This window comes from Azolla caroliniana, unplaced genomic scaffold (assembly GCF_043228905.1).
Source record: "Azolla caroliniana isolate FFs.n. ecotype wild unplaced genomic scaffold, voAzoCaro1.0.p SCAF_1, whole genome shotgun sequence".
Lineage (NCBI taxonomy): Eukaryota > Viridiplantae > Streptophyta > Polypodiopsida > Salviniales > Salviniaceae > Azolla > Azolla caroliniana.
The window spans coordinates 29,732,066-29,751,847 of NW_028230436.1; the positions used below are offsets into that span (position 1 = coordinate 29,732,066).

Sequence of the window (19,782 nt, forward strand, 5' to 3'; positions counted from 1 at the left end):
ATACTACATTTGTGTTTAAACTAAGAGTTTACTAAATTCAGTTCATGTAGACCTTAGCTGGAAGTATATATAGACAGATTTGCAGGTCTCAAATATGATATGCGCAACAGCGTTTGACAATTCATGAATCTCAGTACACAGCATTTGTGATCTCAATTTATTCTATCATTAAACAAAGTATCAAACGGCACAAATAAAACTCTAGTTACGTGGAACATTTGGAACATTTGGACAAGAAGATCTCAATATATTTCCCAAATTCATTTGAGGTTGTAGAGTAAATCAATAAAAAGTATTAAGACGACGACAGTACACCAATGCCTGTAGAGCCAAACCCACCACTGCCTCTGGTAGTGCTCTCTAAATCCTCAACCTCCATGACATCAGGTGTAACAATCCTCTCAAGGATGAGTTGCGCTACACGGTCACCAGCTTTGACAGCAAAATCTTGGTCTGAGTGATTAAAGAGGATGACTCCAACAGGCCCTCGGTAATCAGCATCAATCACACCAGCCCCTACATCAATGGAGTGCTTCCATGCCAGACCTGACCTAGGAGCTGACACAATACCACCACAATGCAACTGGGGTCATCAATTACCTTTAATATTTGAGCACTTCTGTTGTCTGCATTTTTACTGAATAAAAGAAATACTGAAGACAAATGAAAATGCTTGTGGATGCATCATAGTTTTGCTTTCGATGCAAACATATAGATTGAAACACCCTCAAATACGCAAAATATAAGATGGATGCAAATACATGTCTATGACATATGTACATATGCATGTACGTATTCGTCACATGTGTGTGCGTAATTTACAGAAGTTGAAAATTCAAGATTTCTTTTAAAATTTCCTTTTTACCAAGCCTGGCATAAGATCCCTCAGGAATGGCAATTGACAAGTCCGTTTTGATCAAAGCTTTTCCCCGAGCTGGAACCACATCATCATAGGCACTGTTTTCGGATGATCACAAATCACGCCAAGATACATGAGTGTTAAGGAGATCCAATCAAAAATATAAATACAATTAAAAATAACCAAAATGATGGCTAAGATTAAAAGACAAAACTCTTGGTGGTCAACTTGTGGACTAATGATTTACACACATGCAATGTATCTCTTCGAGCCACATTAATGGTGACGATTTAAGCATGATTTCCACATATTCAAGAAACATACTTAAGGTTAATGAATACCAAAAACATTGAAGCCTTTAGGCACAGCATTACATAATACTACATTTGTGTTTAAACTAAGAGTTTACTAAATTAATAACTGTTCATAAAAAAAAAGGCATTTTATTTGCTCCACAAATTAAAAGAACAAAATGATCAGTAAATCTTCATGAAAGCTAAACATAAAACATTTAAATAAGATAGAAAAGAAAAGAAAAAAGAAAGTTTGCCTTTTTTAATTGACCTGGATATGTCGTAACCCGCCGCGAGCGCCGAACCTCGAGAAGGAATAATGGCGTTGGCCGAGAGCTTCTTAACGAGAAGGTTTTTATTAGTGTTATGGTGAAGGACAGGAAGTTTATGGTTGTTCTGCTCACTGAGGACACTGAGGTTATGGTTCGGTTCCAAACCCGAGATCGAGGAAGCAGCCATGGCGAGCTTGCGGAGACCTGCGACTCTACAGCAACTACTGATCATACGAACGAGAGAGAGAGAGAGAGAGAGAGAGAGAGAAAGCATATATATATATATATATATATATATATTCTCATTTGGTTTTTCGTTGCGAGAGTTTTGGGCGGGAGAAGAGGGGCATGGGCTTGGTGTGTTCACACTTGGGCAGGCCAACCAACCCATGTGGCTGTCCGCCTCCTTTTCCCTACCCGAACTTAATGGAAAATCATGTGATAATTATATCCATGCTGCGATTGTAACATGATAGAGATGGATGGTTTCAAGGTTGGCTCATTAGATGGCCATGCCATGTAACCTCATTGACTCCATTAATGCATTGCTGTTAAGTGCAACATGTATGGTTATCTAAATAAAGACTTATTTTACGTAGCCAACTAGTACGTATCACGCAATTACATTTAACCAATCATTGCGGGAAATAAGCAAATAGTCAGTAGTGGTGGTTCTACCAAGTGAGGAGTAAGTACTAAAGAAAGACTAGAGGTGGTACTCTAAATTATTTGTCTTGTTAAATGCGGAGGAACACAACTAATTTGATAGTGATAAAACATAGTACTACATAAAGAGACTTTGAAAATAAAAGTAGTACAAAGCACCTTGTTGTACTAATGCCCCCTTTCTCTCAAATGAAAGAGTAAATTAGATTCTTCTTTTATCTCTTCCTCCTCTGCTTCTTCCTCCTTGGTGAAGATTTGAAGTTAAAGGTATTCCCTCTAATTGCTCTTATGATATTTTGTTTGTTCTCCTTATTAATTTATGTTACTTGCAAATGTATCCTCTTGCTATTCATCAATATGTAGATTGTGTAAACCACCAATATGTCAAGCTCATTTGAGGTCTTCTTCATTAGTAGGGCAATAGAAACCATGCATAATTATTATAAGACGAAATTTTCTTGATGCATCATTTGCTAAATGCAGTTTGGTGTAAATCATTATGACTAGGGAGAAGATACATATGTCACCTTTATGAGGCAAGGTCCTAGTAAGTTTTAGCTAGCATGGTCCAGCGGTGAATCGGTGATGACATTAGAGAAACATACAAGAAAGCGTGCATTGCTCATGATGAACCAAACATTAATTCAAGAAGATATCTCTTCTAAATGGATTAAAAGTTCCAATCATTCTTGTCTCAGTGTTTCATGTTAGCCTTCTCATGATGAAACAAACATTAATTCAAGAAGACATCTCTTCTAAATGGATTAAAAGTTCCAATCATTCTTGTCCAATGTTTCATGTCGGCCTTCTGTATAGTGACCCTATAGCATAAAATAATCTCTTCATTCGTTAAGTGGGGCTGGGTAAGGTTCAAGGTTTTTTCAAGTTCACCATTCCCATGACATCGAAATTTTGTGCTAATTCTCTATAGACTCTTGTTGTTCCCTCTCTCGTGAAAGAGGTGAATGAAAACTACTCTGTTTGATTCTTGTTCTCGTCCTGAAAAATGAATGCATGAAGGGCCCAAACCAATAAGTCAATCTGCAACATTTATATATGTTATTAAAACCCCAGGAAAGTGATCCCGCAACTTCAATGTGTTCTCTTTTAAGTACATCAGTATATCCAGCTCAGAACTTATCACTACCATTTTTGTTCATACTGAGAAACATTAACACAATAAGTTATTAACTTATAGCAAACCGGAAAGTTTTGTTACAATGGACTGATGCCTACTTATATTACTCTTTTTTTTCACAACATTACATAGATGAAAACAAAGCTATATATAGAAACTGATTCGCAACTTTTAGCAATGCCTTAACATCACTAACATGCTGGAATTGGTGGTGCGAGGGGGGAAGATTCAAAAAAGTGCATTCTATGCTAAGATAACTAAACGAAAACAAATTCGTCTCAGTCCCCGACAAAATCATGGTTTGTAGATTCCCATATGACAGTGCCATCACATGTACACAACTTCTTATAATTCTCGCCAATGCCAGCACTCCGAGCAATGACAGTGGCTGCGATTCCTACTTCATATTTTCTTTCATTATCATACACAACCACGGATCTTCCTGGTAGATCTGCTACGGTGAGCATTTCTTTCAATCCTGAATATTCTGCTTTTCCAGTAGCATCAGCAAAGAGAAGACCAAGGTCTCCAGGGAGCTGCATCAAATTGAGAGCAAAAACATTGTTGATTCATTAGAGACCAAACAATGACCTGATCTAGTGTCTTCATGTAACAACCAAAAGCAGCACTTGTATTTTAGTATATTTTCCCATATTCTTGTTAAAAATGCCGTTTTCTTCTTCTTTTTCAAATTAGGTGAGCAATTCGTTCGATAGAAATATTAGCTCCACTTAACTTCGTTTAACTTGAGGCCAAACAATGACGATCTAGTGTCTTCATGTTACAACCAAAAGCCGCAGTTGTTTTTTAGTATTTTTTTCCCCATACTCTTGTTGGAAATGCCTTTTTCTTCTTCTTTTTCAAAATTAGGTGTGCAATTTGTTAGATAGAAATATTAGGTCCACTTACTTCAGTTAACTCGACACTAGTCGGTGGGTTGTATATTTTCCCTGTACTAGCCGCTCCTTGAGTTAAATCCCCATACTCGTTAATCGACCATCCATGGGCCCCTTCTGATAACCCACTAAAATTAGCATCAATCCGAGCCATTGTCATATTTAACTGTAAAATCCACACCACACCATATATCTCCGGACCCTTGAATTCAGCTACAGCTACAGAATTTGGAATATCTGCATCAAAATATATAGCTCCTATATTAAATACTGGGGACATTCAGACAAAATAAAAACCTCCCTGCTTTTCACGGAATTCCCAAGTATTTTCAAAGTTCCCAGAAAGTACCCCCATATTTGATGAAAGTACCAAATACCCCTCAGTTTCTCTAGAATTTGTTTTCTCTCTGCAATTTAATATCTCAACTTTGCAAAGATGATGCTGGTATTTAAAGCAATAAGGAGGCCAGAGAGAGATAGAGGAGTATTTGGGGGATTTCTCAAAAAAAAGGAGTATTGGGGAAATTTCTTGAAAAAAGAGAGTATTTTAGTTGTACGTGAGTAGGGGTATTTCAAGAAGTTTGTGTGAATGGAAAGAGAAGAAGGCTGTTCTGATTGAAAAACTACTCACAATTTGGTACCCCTTGGCCGATAAGCCTTGCTTTCCGTCCTGTTTTCCGTAAGGCTTCCTTCAAGGATTTTAAACTTGCTGTGCCTTCTACTCTGACTAAATTATTTGGGCGATCAACCTCAACTACTTTGACTCCTGATTGTTACAAATGGCCAAAAGAAGAAGATCATGAATACATAATCCACCTTCAAGATTTTCACACTGCTATTTTACTATGTTGTGTGCCCACTACATGGAGCTTAAATTCGAACTTCAATATTAACGCTTAAGATCACTTTGAACAATTTGCATGCGTGTGGATTCAGCGAAAAGTTAGCCCGCTCCTACATTTTAAATCTCGAAATCTTTTGTTTGATTATCATTCCATGAAGATTGATCACACTAATCTTCTAAGTTGATTCTTGCTTGATGAAGATTAACTTGAAGTAACTACATGTATTAAGTTTCCCAATAATAGAAGAGACGATATATGGAAAAAAAAAATCTAGAATACCTTCAAGTATGCATACCTTCTAGAGGCTCTAACTTCTCGCGAATGGCAGACACACACTCCTCACTCTCCATCTTCACCATGAACTCTGTCTGAAAAACAAGAAAGTGAGATTTGAAACCAGACCATGAAGATTTGGTCCATTATAACACAACATTGGCCCATTAGTAGATATGGGAACAAAAGAAATTCCTTTCTTCACCATTACATCAGGAAGACTACCTATCATGACCCATCATGTATGCATATATACATATGAGAGAGACGTGTCATATATGTATATATGATACGGACATATGTATATATATATATATATATATACGTATATACAAACATCTCTACATATACACAAAAAATGTACAAGCACGCACATATATATACATATGCCTATGGATAGTTACACACACACACAAGGAGTTTATTGATATTCATTAGCGATTGCTGAGCAGAGAATATATTTACATAATGAAAAAGGAAACAAACAGATTCCTAGAGAAAGACAGATGAAACACACACAAAGAGAGAGAGAGAGGGAGAGGGAGAATAACTTACGAGCTGTGAGAATGTATCCTGAGAGAAGGGTGTCTTATTGCTTGGAGCTCCACCCAAATCCATGAGCAAAGAAAAAGAAAAGAGTTGCGGAAGAAATCGATGTGTTGGTGAGAGACTGGAGATGAAAACCGAAGGAAGAGAGAGATAGAAGAGACCGTGTTGCAATGTTAAGCTCTGCTCTCTGGTTTTCTGAATTAACTCTAAAAAAACAAAAAAAAAGATCAAAGAAAAACCTCTAAAAAAACAAAAAAAGATCAAAGAAAAACCTCTAAAAAAAAGAAAACCCTTGCGTTTTCCATGGTGTTTCTTGTATAGATAGATAGATAGATAGATAGATAGATAGATAGATCAAGATTTATGTACATGTACACATATGTTTACTTCTGGATCCATGGCTTCCTCTCTTTAGGTGTCAATGATGAGGGGCATCTCGACAAAATAACAAACAAACTTAGGGGTATCTGGGGACAATAAAGACAAAAGCACCAAGCTCTTCCCCCTCCTAAAATTAGATCCATCCATGGCTTTCTCTTTCCCGGTCGATGAAGAGGCCATCTCAACAATATAACAAACAAACTTAGGGGTATTTGGGACAATAAAGAAAAAAAAAAGAAGCATTGGGTTTTTCCCCTCCTAAAACTTAGATGCCTAGCTATCAACCATGGCCCTTTTTAAGTGCCTCGTGCTTGATTCATCTTCTATAGTTTGACCAATCAATCCATCATGATTGTGGCATAAATTTCAATTGTTGTAGCATTGCCGGTAGTTGCATCATGCCAAGTACTTTACATGGGTTTGTACTCTCACATTGAGCAATAAATGCTCACAAACAATAGGATGTGTTCAAATTACTCTTTGCCCGAGCACCAAATCCATCATTCTCATGAATTATAGCCCATAGTCAAGTAATAGCACAAGATTGTAGCTAACCATCACTTAGTATTTAATGATATTAGAACCATCATTATGCATGGTGCCAGACAACACATTTTGTGGTTACAAATGTGTTGCCCCTACTTTTAGGTTGAGATCCTCTTAATAAGTTCAAGTGTTTTAATTTGCACTTTTATTGTGGAAGTATGTGATTTATGTCTGCCTATCGTTGGTGTGCATGGCCATGCATCTTGGATTCATCACGACAATTTTACGTTTGCTTATTTGCCTTTGTACATGAATTTCAATGATGGCAAAGTCATGTTTGAGAGCTCTAAGTTGGTCTCATTTTAAGAAGTTTGGTTTGTTTACAAATACCAATCGACGTCATCTGTTTGTGATTGATATGGTGTTATGTGGCGATGCTATCAAATCATCTTAATATTCCTTATTTATTGAAGAAAGTTATTGTAAGGTTCTACAACCTTTATACATTAAATGTTATATGTGACAAGAGAAATGGGCCATATATTCTTTTAGTCTTGTACGAGTATATATATGTAGATACATGTATGGGGGGGGGGGGGGGAAGGGGCTTGCCCTAGGAAGTTTGTACTCAATCATGTGTGTGTGAAGCGAGACTTGTATTAATGGGAAAAAAAAGTAGTGATGGAAAACCTAAGCTTAATGCCCTTATGCACAATATTGGTCAAGAGTTTCTTGATGTTGCAATATGGTTATAGAAGAGTTTGTTGACATTCCATGGAAAAGGAACATGAGATTAAGCTCTGTGACATCTCAAAAAAAAAAAGGGTAACATAAACTCATGTCTCTTTAGACAGTTCCCACTATTCATAATCAGCTAGAAAAATTGATCAACCACCTATACATCTAAAAGATGTATCCAACGCCCTCTTTCATTCAGAATTATGGCTTCCAGTATGACCGATTCACGCAACTTCTTTTGTGGATTTGCACATGATGTCGAGGTCCCCAATCTATATCTACTCGATATGAGGCATCAATGATCAGAGGGTGATCCGATTCCCAAAAGGTTTCGTGCAAAAAAAACACAAACCAAATACAAGCTCGAGAATACCGCCTGACATGTTTCCGTAACATGCTAGCTTCTTCATATATACATTATTATGTTGATGCCAATGTCGGCTTTTTTCCGGTAAGCAAATGCGATTTCCGTGTCTGGTTCCGCAGAAGTTGTTAAAAATGCAATTGACAAATCAATCAATAAACTGCATAGTACTGTAAATGCATCATGTATGTGCCGGTAAAATCTGATAGAGAGAGTTTTTAACGGTTTTTTTGAAAGTAGAGGAAGACGACAGAAGACAGAAGAAGAGTGGAGGGCGAGGAATTCTTTAAGTTTCTTGTGGCTTAGAGAGGAAACATGGCATGCCAATTTTTCCTTCTGCAGAAACAATGGCACTTCCTATTAATCCTCCCACCATTACCCGTTGCACATACAAAAAAGAAACTGTGATTCATTCTAACCCTCTTCTTCTTCTTTTCCTGTTTTTTCTTCCTAGATGGGCTCTTTCATAATTCTGCGTTTATTCGTTTTTCTTTTGTTAAATTTTCTTGTTTCCTTTCTTTATCTACGTATTTCCTTCTAATTTAGAGCCTTAATAACAGCTGATTCTTCTCTGCTTATTTTGTTGCAGATTTCCATTAATACAATGTTGATAGAGCACAATTGCTTTTTTCTGTGATTATTCAAGATGGAGGAATCAAATTTGTTCTTCTTTGTTTTCTTTGTCTTCATCTCATCCAGAGGTCATGTCGATGCTTTGAGCTCAGATGGTATGCGAAAGTTTTTTATCCTAATAAATAAATGAATAAATACATCTATATGCATATAAGTATAAAAATGCCAATGTTCAAGCTTCTTTGTACCCACTTTTTCGTCTTGGAAATAAATTGAAATTCATATTTCTAATTATCGAGTCAGTTTTTGAGTGAAAGATTTTGATTCTTAATAGAAGTATAAAAATGTTAAATAATTGAAGCATCCCACAAATGACACCCTCAAAAAGAAAAGAAGAAGAAGGAATACGTTCTGTTTCATGCACATATTTTCTCTTGAAATTTTTGGCTTTCTACTTATTTCATTTTTGTCATAAATTTCTGTTTTTCTATTCAGGCAAAGCTCTACTCGAGTTCAAAATGGGTATGAAAAATGCAAATGTTGTGCTTCCCTCGTGGAGAGAAGAGGATGAAGACCCCTGCAATTGGCCGGGGGTCTCTTGTGACCCTCTCACGAAACGTGTTGTTCACTTGTAAGAAATTGCTTAAAATCTTCAACATGCAAACAAGTTTTATGGTACTTGATACCGAGAGATTGATGACTTACCATTCCTTTACAATGATGAAATTGTCGTATATTAGGAATTTACCATTCAAAAGGCTGTCAGGTCGAATATCACCATCACTGGGGAATCTTACAGAACTGCGACGATTGTATGAATCTTAAATTTCCTCATGATTTTAATGTTTTCTAGTACTCAAGAAAAGAATCTCCATCTGTGATAGTGTTTTGTAGAAAAAACTTCATTTATCTGATGATATCACTTCTTTGGTAATAGAGGGCTACATCATAACAGTCTCTTTGGTCCCATCCCAGCCGAGCTCAGAAACTGTTTCAAATTAAAATGCCTGTGAGTTTTCAAGCTTCTTCTCTTTTCATTTCTTATCTCGGAAGTAATAATTTCGATACTGAAGAGCATGTATTGCGGTTAAGTTTGGTTATGCCATTATTTGAAATAAAAAATGAAGTAACCAATCCTACTATATTAATGGCTATGGTGAGTTTGGTTGGTGTCTTCAGAAATAAATAAATCATACTAACCGATCCAGAGGGTCTTAGTATGTTGGGTCTCTGATCTCTCATCTTAAGGAAATTTCTGACCTGTCATCAATGGTGAGGTAAATCTGTCACACGAGCGAATAAAGATGAAAGTTTTGTTATCATTGTTTTAATTCTGGATGATATATATAGCTTGAATGCTGAATGACTTACATATCACTAACAAAGAAATTTTTTATTATCCAACAGATACCTAGAAGTGAACTACCTGAGCGGCCATATACCAGAAGACCTTGGCAAGCTCACTCAACTTATGATTCTGTGAGCTACACTGACACCCCCCGTAGTCCTAGTTTAAAAAAACTACTATGGTTGATATGAAGAAAGCTGATATCAAGGAATGTTTGTATCGAAATTTCGTCTATGAGTATTGGATGGTCTAAGATATACATTTTGACCATAAGAATCTTTTGGATGATTCTAGTTTAAAAAAACTACTATGGTTGATATGAAGAAAGCTGATATCAAGGAATGTTTGTGTTGAAATTTCCTCTATGAGTATTGGGTGGTCTAAGATATACATTTTGACCATAAGAATCTTTTGCTGGTTCCTTGATTGCATGTGGAGAAGGGTAATTATGAGTAAGAAAATGAGACGTTTCCAGAGATGGTTTACAGATTCTGAAATTTTAGTCATGGATCATGGATATTGGATTATCAATCACACTGATTAGGGTTCATGGATTACAATACTTGAATTTATCATTTTTGGATTGTATATGATTATGGTTTACTGGATGAAGGATTCTAGGCATGCATTATGCATTATCTATTGTGGATTTTGGATTCAATGGTGTATTTTATGAATAGTTAACTATAGATTGTGGGTTCCCCTTTTCAAATTTTCAATTCTGAATATTTAATTCGAAATCCCTAATTTTTGAGTTATTAAATATTGATAACCGTTTTACTATTAACTTGCTTTTTGAAAGAACATGGTCATGTGTGTGTAAAAAACTGTGTGGTATAGAGGAAGGAAATTGGATGAGGAAGGAAATTGAATGAGGAGGGAAATTGGATGAGAAATGCATGTTGACGTGATTTACATTTTTTTTTTATAATGATTTTATGTGGTGGGGTGGGCAGATAAGTTAATCTTGCCTTACTTGGATTTCCATATTTTCTGAATAGGGATCTTTCTAGCAATTCCCTTGATGGGAAAATACCTCAGTCTCTTGGGAACCTTCAAAAGCTTATCATCTTGTAAGTTTGTGGAAATATTGATTGAAATAATAGAATATGTTGAATCTATCTAGATTTGTTAATATATTTATATACAATATGTTACATTATGTTTTCCAGCAATGTGTCAACAAACTTTCTGACTGGTGAGATCCCAGAAGGTGGTGCTCTAAGTAGATTCCAGATAGAATCGTAAGTGTCTGAAATCTAAAGAACTTAACAAACAACCTGACACATTGTGGATTGTGGAAAATTGGCATTGCCAAAAAACTATCTTTAAACCAGATTTGCAAAAAAGTTTAATTATTCTTCTTTTTGGTGACTTGTGTGCAAAAGCATACTAATAGTTTTTTTGCAGATTTGTTGGAAACCTGAGATTGTGTGGACGACAAGTCAGCGCAATCTGTGTGAGTGAGCTACAGGGGCCTACTGATTCAAGTTTTCACTCTTTCATAACACCATTGAACGAAGGTATTCCTCCTTCAGGTGTGTTCCTCTTTTTTCTGATTTTTATTTGCAGCATGATTTTTTGACACAATGAAGTTTTTTTATATTATGGTCCCCACCAATTCCCATATAATGCATTTGATTTGGATCTAATATGGATTTATGCATCATAATACATATTTTCTCTTGCATTGCAGGCCTTCCGAGAAAAACCCGACATTATCCAACTGAGCTCCTTGTCAGTGCACTTGGCACTGTGGGTGTCTCACTCTTAGTTGCATTGATGTGCTTTTGGGGATGCTTTCTGTATCATAAGTTCTGGAAGAAGTCCAAGCCTTGTTCTAGTTTCGATCCAATCGAAAACATCATTGGTACTCTCTTTTCACAAGGAAAAACTTATGGAATATAGATTTCAGCTACTTATTATCTATTCAATTGTTTGTTTTTTGCCCCTTATATTATATACGTTTTTGCCAAATTTGGTAAAACTTAGTACAGGCTGAATACTGTTTCTTTCAATTTACGTTTTTTCCAAAACAGATGAGAATTTCTAATCATCCCATCTCTTTCATAGGTCTCTAAATGTTACAAACAAGTGGCAATGCATCAATTTGCCTTCGCAAAGTCTCTTGTTTACCCTTGGAACATCTTACCTATTCTTACTTGCAATATTTTCAGCTCCTGCAGTCGTCGTCTTCCACGGGGATTTACCGTATACATCCAAAGAAATAGCAAGAAGGATAGACTTGCTTGCGGAGAGCAATGTGATTGGCTATGGCGGGTTTGGAACTGTCTATAGGCTTGTAATGGATGATGGTAGTGTGTTCACTGTCAAGAAAATAGAGAAACACCATATTAGTTCAGATAAAGCTTTTGAAAGGGAATTGGAGGTCTTGGGTAGCATCAAACACCGAAATCTGGTTAATTTACGAGGTTACTGCAATGCACCGTCCGCACAATTGCTTATCTACGATTATCTAGTTGGAGGAAGTCTAGATGAAGTTCTTCATGGTAAGTTAATCTAGGTTTCCTTCATGGACATGACTCTTAGAATGATTATTTTTTTACTTACTCATTCTTAGGGACAACTACAGGTGAAACAACTATTTCTTGGGGGGTCAGGATGAAAATCGCTCTTGGAGCGGCACGAGGATTAGCATATTTGCATCACGACTGCTGGCCGCGGATAATACATCGTGATGTGAAGTCCAGCAATATCCTTCTTGGAGAGAATCTTGAGCCTTATGTATCAGACTTCGGACTAGCCAAGCTTTTGAAGGAAGATGATTCACATGTAACGACAGTTGTTGCTGGAACATTTGGTTATTTGGCTCCAGGTAACGATGATGATTACCATCCAATTACACGTTTGTTACATGCAAAAGATAAAATTACATGTATATTAACAATGTCCCCCAAATTTGTTTACAGAATATTTACAACATGGAAGAGCTACCGAGAAAGGTGATGTATATGGCTTTGGAGTGGTTTTACTCGAGCTCCTGAGTGGCAAACGTCCAACAGACTCTTCATTTGTAGAGAAAGGACTCAATATTGTTGGATGGGTGAGTGGATGAGGCTCATTCTTCATTCACACAACACACACATATGTATATATGTACTGTGCTTGATGTTTACGAGTATTGACATATGTGCACACACATATATACATATCCTGGTTGAGTTACAAGTATTGACATATGTATGTACACAAACATATACATATTGTGTTTGATGGATACAAGTATTAACATATGTGTACTTTGCTTGGTATAGGCCAATACTCTTCTAAAGGAGAAGAGATTAAAAGACATTATTGATCCATCATGTGAACTGCCATGTACAGAGAGGCTCGACGCAGTGCTTTCCATTGCAATTATGTGCATACATTCTATACCAGATGAAAGACCAACAATGCACATGGTCGTCAAAATGTTGGAGGTTGAGAGTACCTCACCGTGCCTGAACGATTTTTATGAATCCAACTCAGATTAAGGCTGGTCCATTTTGTACATTTCAACTCAAAAACCACACACACACACACACAATTCTCCATTCAGACACAATGGATGCATTCTTTAGACAATGGGTAAATACCCACCATTTTATTAGCAAATATGTTGTGTACATTGGTGTATTGCTTTGATTTTGATAGCTAATAAATGTCTACTTAGGGTATCATATTCAAGGATCATAGGAGACTAATTATGAGGGAAAGTGTCTATATCAAAGATAGATGTCAAAACATGGCCAATGGTACAATGTGATATTACAAATCAAAATACGAATGATAAGCATTAAATTTTTATATTAAGAAAAAGGCTGAGGTAATATTCGTTTGTATTAGCAAAGAAGCTTTCAAAATGGGAACAATATTTCCTCTTATTAGAGTTTGCTTATAACAGCTCTATACTCTAATTGGATATATTTTAACTCGAGTTTTCTTAGTGGGATACTTGAATTGAATATACTTTAATTAGAGCCTTTAGTCATTGGCCTCTATTAATGTTAATTTTCATTGTGATGGAGATAGAGTTTTCAAGCACACCTAGCCATGATCAATTTCATGTAAATGGTGGGTTTAGATGGTATTGCATATTCCATAGGGAAATGGGGAGTATGTTATAGGCATAAATCTAAAGCAATTTCAAGCAAATTTTTAATGTTATTAGGACCCTTAAGAAGAAGTAACATGTAATGGTCTTGGAGCCTAAGTTGTAGGGCTATATAAAGGGGACACAAAGATCTCTTATTTTAGTTCAGTTTGTCCAACGTACAACGTGACAACGATGGTTTTTATGCTTGTCACTAGTATGGTATGTTTTCCACTTGTCCTTCGCTTTGAGATGATCACTACAGTTAAACACCATTAAATCATTAAAATTAGCTTAAAAATTAGTCCTTAAGGGTATGCTTATAACACACAAGTCTTGAATGCTCTTGAGCATATCAACTTTGTGTACAATCAAAAACTTATAAAACATGCACACCGATCATATGTTGATGAGACATAGATGCTATGAGTATAACATGCTACACAAGTAAATAATTTCTAATTCACATAAGACCAACATATTTTATTGATGTGATTAATTAGCTTCTCAACATTTTGATTTGTGCGTATATGGCCACCATATACCTAGAATGGCATTTACTTGGCCTTGACCATGCAAATTAATATGAAACGAAATCTCAATGGGTCGTTAATATTCAATGACATATTGATACAATGCATTTGAATAGTGAGAATTTAATAATTTGAATAGTGAGAGTTTAATAATATTAAAACATCACAACAATCATAAGAGTACACTTAACACTAGTCATTTCCTAAACTATGACCTTTAGAAGCTAGAAATAGCACGACAACCTTGTTTGTGGGAAAGCCACGAGTGACAAGATCAAATGCCCTAGATGCCTAAACACTTTTTCTGAGCACAAGGTTTAGGTTTACACCTATATAAGCTAATGAGAAGATTTGGCCCTGTTAATGGACTGAAAATTAAAATGTAAACTCTCAAGATCTATAAGTGAAAGGGTTTTGGACAAGAAAGCAAGGGGAAAGATCAGATGAGAGATTGTAAGATAATACAATTAACAATAATGGAGTGAGAAAGCAGACTTCTCTCTCTGTATAGTACATATATATTGTCGATATATTGTGTATCGATGTAGGACCTCCTCTATAGCCTCCCGTAATCAGGGATGGACTATTGACCCAATAATATACACTCATGCGTACATTTTTAATGATGACCATAGGTTATGGGTGGCATAACCATTGAACAAATCCAAGTGTGGCATGTTTAAGAGAATAATGTGTGGCTGATTGCAATGTTGCATGGGCATTGACAGGAATTGAATTCCAAGAATTTGACTTAATAAGGTTGAACCCTAAACCACTATGCCAAATCCCTATGGCTGTAAATGTAGCATGTTGATTCAAATATATATCTTGTATTTAACTTCTCATTTGCCACCGGCACATACATGGGACATTAAGACATAGGTCACAGAATTCTTTTCCACTGAAGCATGTTTAAAGACTTTCCTTGCAAACTCCAGATTGCCCCAATTATTACAAGCATTAAGCATAATATTCCATGTTGCAGCATTTGAGCAAATGGGCATCTTCTTTATCATCTCAATCGCCTTGTCTATTTGACCATATCGGGCAAAAAGATCGATTATGCAAACATTATGCTGGAAATTTGGCATCATGCCATAGCCCTTTCTCATTAACTCATAGTAAGATCTAGTAAACTCGAAAAAGCCCGCACGAACACATGCATTAAGCACAACGACAAAGGTAACAGGATCTGGTTTCACACCCACCCCTAGCATTTGTTCAAACAGACAACAAACTTTTTCAGTTTCTCCAAGCCGAGCATACCCAACCATGAATGACGTCCATGAGAACACATCTTGAACGAGAAGACCCTCAAAAACTTGTTGAGCTTTGGAAATCAGCCCAAACTTCGCATATATATGAACTAAAGTGTTGCCTACCACATTGGTTGTGACCATACCTCGGCTTTCAACTTCAGCATGTACTTCTCTGACCTTGTCCATAGCCCCTATGATGCCACAAGCTTTCAAAAAGCACACAAATGTGATGGCATCAGGAGAAAATCCTTTCAAACCCATTTGCTCAAAATAATTAATGGCTATTTCAGGTTGTCCATATGCAGCAAATCCGGAAATTAATGCACTCCATGATACTAATGTATGCCCTGGAAGTCTATTGAACACATATCGAGCCATAGCAAGAAAGCCACACTTGGCATACATATCTATTAGCGTGTTCCCTACACTCGTATCTTTCTCAACGAGCCCATGTGTTTCAATATAAACATGCAATTGTTGACCTTTAAATATATCTCTAATGCAGCCACAAGACTTCAATGCACAAACAAGTGTTATTTGATTAGGATGGACACCCTCAAACTGCATCTGCTCAAAACATCTTAGGGCCTGTTTATATGCCCCATATTGTGTGTGTCCAGTAATAATCAAGGTCCATGATACCACATCTCGGGTTTCCAGCTCATCGAAGACACACTGGGCTTTGAAAAGCGAGTCACATTTGACATACATATCAATCAATGTGTTGCCAAGCACATCATCACCTTCAAGAAGACCCAGGGTTTTGATCTGAAGGTGCAATTCTTCACCCTTTTCTATTGCTATGAGAAGGCTACAAGCCTTCAAGCCACTAATAAATGAGAGGGCATCAGGGGATATACCTTCAATTTGCATTTGGTCAAAGCACTGGAGGGCTTCTTTGGCAAGCTCAGCTTCAACATAGCCCTGAACAAGCGCTGCCCAAGACACCACGTTTCGAACTGGAAGCCTATCAAAAATATGATGAGCAGCCTCTGGCAAGCCACATTTTGCATACATATCCACCAAGCTGTTACCTATAACAACATCTCTCTCCATTAATCCAAGCTTTACAATCTTGGTATGTATTTCTAGGCCCTTTTCTATGTCCCCCAAACCACCACAAGCTTTCAGAAGACAAATAAAAGTTACTAAATTTGGGTGAACACCCTTGATTTGCATCTCTTCAAAACAACCAATTGCTTCCAAATTGTAGCCATGTTCACTGTAGCCATAGATGAGTGACGTCCACGAGATTACATCTGGGTACAACATTTCGCTCAACACCTGTCTGGCTTTAGCAAAATACCCTGATTTCACATACAAATCAATCAATGCATTGCCAATGAAAAGGCTTCTTTTTACCCACCCTTGTCTTTCAATCTCCATGTGTATTTCTCTTGCTTGATCAAGGGATCTCATGCCAGAACAAGCTTTCAAAACACAAACAATCGTGGGTGCATCGGGCAAGATCCCATCAAGTCGCATCTTTTCATAACACATAAGAGCTGCCTCACTATGGCCATGCTCAGCATACCCAGCAATAAGGGCAGTCCATGTTACAATGTCTCGAACTTGTAACCCATCGAACACCTCTTGAGCTTTGAGAATTGAACCACATTTGGCATACATATCGACCAACGAGCTACCCATGAAAGGATCTCTTTCAAGCAGTCCATTTCTTGCAACTTCTCCATGGATATCAAGGCCTCTTTCAAGATCTTTCAATTGCACACAAGCCTTGAGAAGGCTCACATAAGTATGGCCTAAAGGATATAATGAATGATCCTTTCTCATTCCATGGTAGAGATGGAGAGACTCTTCTGGCTTTCCCAGTTTGGCATAACCACATATTAAAGAGCTCCAAGACCACTCATTCCGAAACAGCATCTTGTCAAAGACATGCCGAGCATCCAAAATGTATCCCGATTCAGTAAGTAAAGGAACAAGGTAGTTTCCTAATGAAGAATGATTTTCTACCCCATTTCTCTTCATATAATCATATAATCTTAGGGCACAAGAACTAGATTTCTTCTTTCTACATCTCTGCAAGATCCATGTGAATTCTCTAATAGTAGGCAATGGCAAGGATCCTTTCTCTAAGTGAAACAAAGCCTTGTCAAGGCACAAATTTTTCCACATAGTTCCATGGAATCTTTTTTCAGTCGCTTTTGCCTCTTGTATTTGGGGGCATACTCTACGTGGGTTTTCTTTAAAAGAGCACGGATCGCTAACAGAATCCGTAGCGACTTTAGAAGAGAGGCATGCCTGATTCTGTCTGTGCATGTCGACATGTCTGGTAGAAGCAGGGTATATGATGAGAAACTTGATCTGGAGCAGATTAGAAGCCTGTTCAAACAAAACGACGAGCTCTTAATTCTGATGACGGATTAAAACAGATATCAGGGCAATGGTTTAGTGTGAGATTTTACGGTTACCGGTTAGGGGTCAACTGTTCTTTTCTTCCTTTTAGGGTATGTATAGGGTTCAGAGTGTTGGGAGAGTTTGGAGTTTTACCTTAGGTTTAGGGTTTAGATATGCTTTCCTACATAGTATTTCCGGGTTCGGCCACCGCTCGTTACATTGTACATATACATATGCGAGATTGGGAAATTAGGGTTTAGAGCTCAACCATGACATAATTGTTTGATGCCATGAAGAGTTGAAAGACGGAAGTTCCATACACGACTACAGAAAAAGTAGCGGACGAAATGATGGTCGATCTCGCACACGAATAAATCGGTTTCGCTAGTTTTGAGACCCAAATCATGTTTGGTTTCGCTTATGGAACCTGTTTCAATGTTGGCAATATTGGTTCGGTGCGGCTAGTTTTGAGACAAAATCAATCATTGCATATCATCGTGTAAGTTCCTCGTCGTTGTAGTAGATAGTTTGGAGGGTATATGACTACACAAAATCGAAGGGTTTGTTTCTGGTTGATCAAATATTCATATTCTTAGTCCATCGGTAAGATGCACATTTACATGGTTGAATTAAAGATGTATTGTTCAGAGGATCTAGATTTGTGCAAGAATTTGTTATCAACATACATACAAGTTTACAAGCTTTTACAATGGTTGATCGTAGTGAATTCCTTTCGTTGGTGGTGGATCCTATGGTGTATATAATATCCACGCACATGAAAAGCAAGACATTACGTGCTAAAGCACAATGCAAAGCATTGCCTTTGTATGCCATTTAAGAGCACTTGGTTGGCTTTTGTATATCCTAGGAGATAAGAAGTTAACAAACATGCATGTTTGAACTTTTAAGAGAGAGAGAGAGAGTGTGTGTGTGTGTGTGTATGTGAGTGTGCGCGCGCACCCAATTATGGGTTTATCTAGCAACAACTACAAAATATTGCAATGATGCAAGGTCCTTTACCTTTACAAACAGAAGAGAAACCGTGGATTGATTGGTGTTTATGGGGCGAGACATTGTTTTTACAAGTGACGACTAATTTTTTGTATCATTTCTTCATTGAGTCTTTTCGATGGCTATTATCCAAGGCTGAAGAAGAATGGAAAATACACAACTTTGATAATGGACGATGGCAAATCTTAATGGCAGTATAAATTGCCACTTATAGCAAAGGTCTTCATTTGGAGAGTTTTGATTGGGAGGTTGCCTTTGGGATTAGCTCTAAAGCAATGAACAATTGCTTCTTTTGCATTGTTCAATTGGAAGATAGTACTCATCGTTTCATACAATATCTGATTGCGTCTCATATCTAGAGTTACATTTATCAAATTTGGCAAGTTTTATCGTGGCGTTATTTGACCCCTAGACAGTGGGTGTTGACCAAAAATCAAAGATAGAGATCGTTTTCTTATTTCTCAGGTATCGAGGATTGCATCATAATTGGGATATGTGAAAAGCTTTTGCATTTGATGGTTGGTGTGGGAGTCATAGCATGCCGACGAAAGTTGAAGGGAGTACTAATGTGACAAATTTCTTTATTGGAGCATGCGGAAATCAATTCCTCGGTGGAGTGTTCGTCTTGCACCTACTGGCAATTCAACATGTTCCACAACCCATGTAGTGTAGTGTAGTTAGTGGGTGTGCATACCCCATTCCATTGTGACCGCGGACACCCATTGTAAGAAGTGTTTTTCACACACATTTACTTATATAATTGTGTGTTTTCACCAAAAGAAAAAGAGAAGATTAACCGTCTTCTAAGACCAAATTTGGCCCATGATGAGACCCAAATTGATTA

General features: G+C 37.1%; 4 protein-coding genes across 7 annotated transcripts; 1 reads left to right on the forward strand and 3 right to left on the reverse strand.

The window, feature by feature from the left end:
* Nucleotides 1-225: 225 nt before the first annotated feature.
* On the reverse strand, nt 226-1,690 carry LOC147869556 (deoxyuridine 5'-triphosphate nucleotidohydrolase-like). Its single transcript, XM_087338893.1, has 3 exons — nt 1,424-1,690; nt 866-957; nt 226-558 (listed from the first exon to the last, which is right to left on the reverse strand). Exons 1-3 carry the CDS (start codon nt 1,654-1,656, stop codon nt 296-298), a joined length of 588 nt encoding a protein of 195 aa, XP_087195019.1. The 5' UTR covers nt 1,657-1,690; the 3' UTR covers nt 226-295.
* A 508-nt stretch (nt 1,691-2,198) lies between these two features.
* Nucleotides 2,199-13,361, forward strand: LOC147869557 (LRR receptor-like serine/threonine-protein kinase FEI 2). Of its 4 annotated transcripts, none has more exons than XM_087330799.1 (14): nt 2,199-2,637; nt 8,350-8,488; nt 8,829-8,964; nt 9,074-9,145; nt 9,271-9,342; nt 9,741-9,812; nt 10,683-10,754; nt 10,854-10,925; nt 11,092-11,219; nt 11,378-11,551; nt 11,859-12,191; nt 12,275-12,517; nt 12,612-12,745; nt 12,957-13,361. In XM_087330799.1, the coding sequence occupies exons 2-14, from the start codon at nt 8,407-8,409 to the stop codon at nt 13,173-13,175; spliced, it is 1,809 nt and encodes a 602-aa protein (XP_087186925.1). In that variant the 5' UTR covers nt 2,199-2,637; nt 8,350-8,406; the 3' UTR covers nt 13,176-13,361. The 4 variants fall into 4 exon arrangements, with proteins under 4 accessions (XP_087186925.1, XP_087186948.1, XP_087186933.1 ...); XM_087330807.1 differs by having other exon boundaries at nt 2,230-2,357; XM_087330815.1 differs by lacking the exon at nt 2,199-2,637 and adding an exon at nt 8,090-8,164.
* On the reverse strand, nt 3,133-5,937 carry CCS (copper chaperone for SOD1). Its single transcript, XM_087330827.1, has 5 exons — nt 5,798-5,937; nt 5,265-5,337; nt 4,756-4,890; nt 4,138-4,361; nt 3,133-3,764 (listed from the first exon to the last, which is right to left on the reverse strand). The coding sequence occupies exons 1-5, from the start codon at nt 5,858-5,860 to the stop codon at nt 3,507-3,509; spliced, it is 753 nt and encodes a 250-aa protein (XP_087186953.1). The 5' UTR covers nt 5,861-5,937; the 3' UTR covers nt 3,133-3,506.
* Nucleotides 13,362-14,781: 1,420 nt separating the features above from the next.
* On the reverse strand, nt 14,782-18,115 carry LOC147869559 (pentatricopeptide repeat-containing protein At2g39620-like). The gene is made up of 2 exons (XM_087330828.1): nt 18,081-18,115; nt 14,782-17,912 (listed from the first exon to the last, which is right to left on the reverse strand). The coding sequence occupies exon 2, from the start codon at nt 17,847-17,849 to the stop codon at nt 15,150-15,152; it is 2,700 nt and encodes an 899-aa protein (XP_087186954.1). The 5' UTR covers nt 17,850-17,912; nt 18,081-18,115; the 3' UTR covers nt 14,782-15,149.
* Between the last annotated feature and the right edge of the window lie 1,667 nt (nt 18,116-19,782).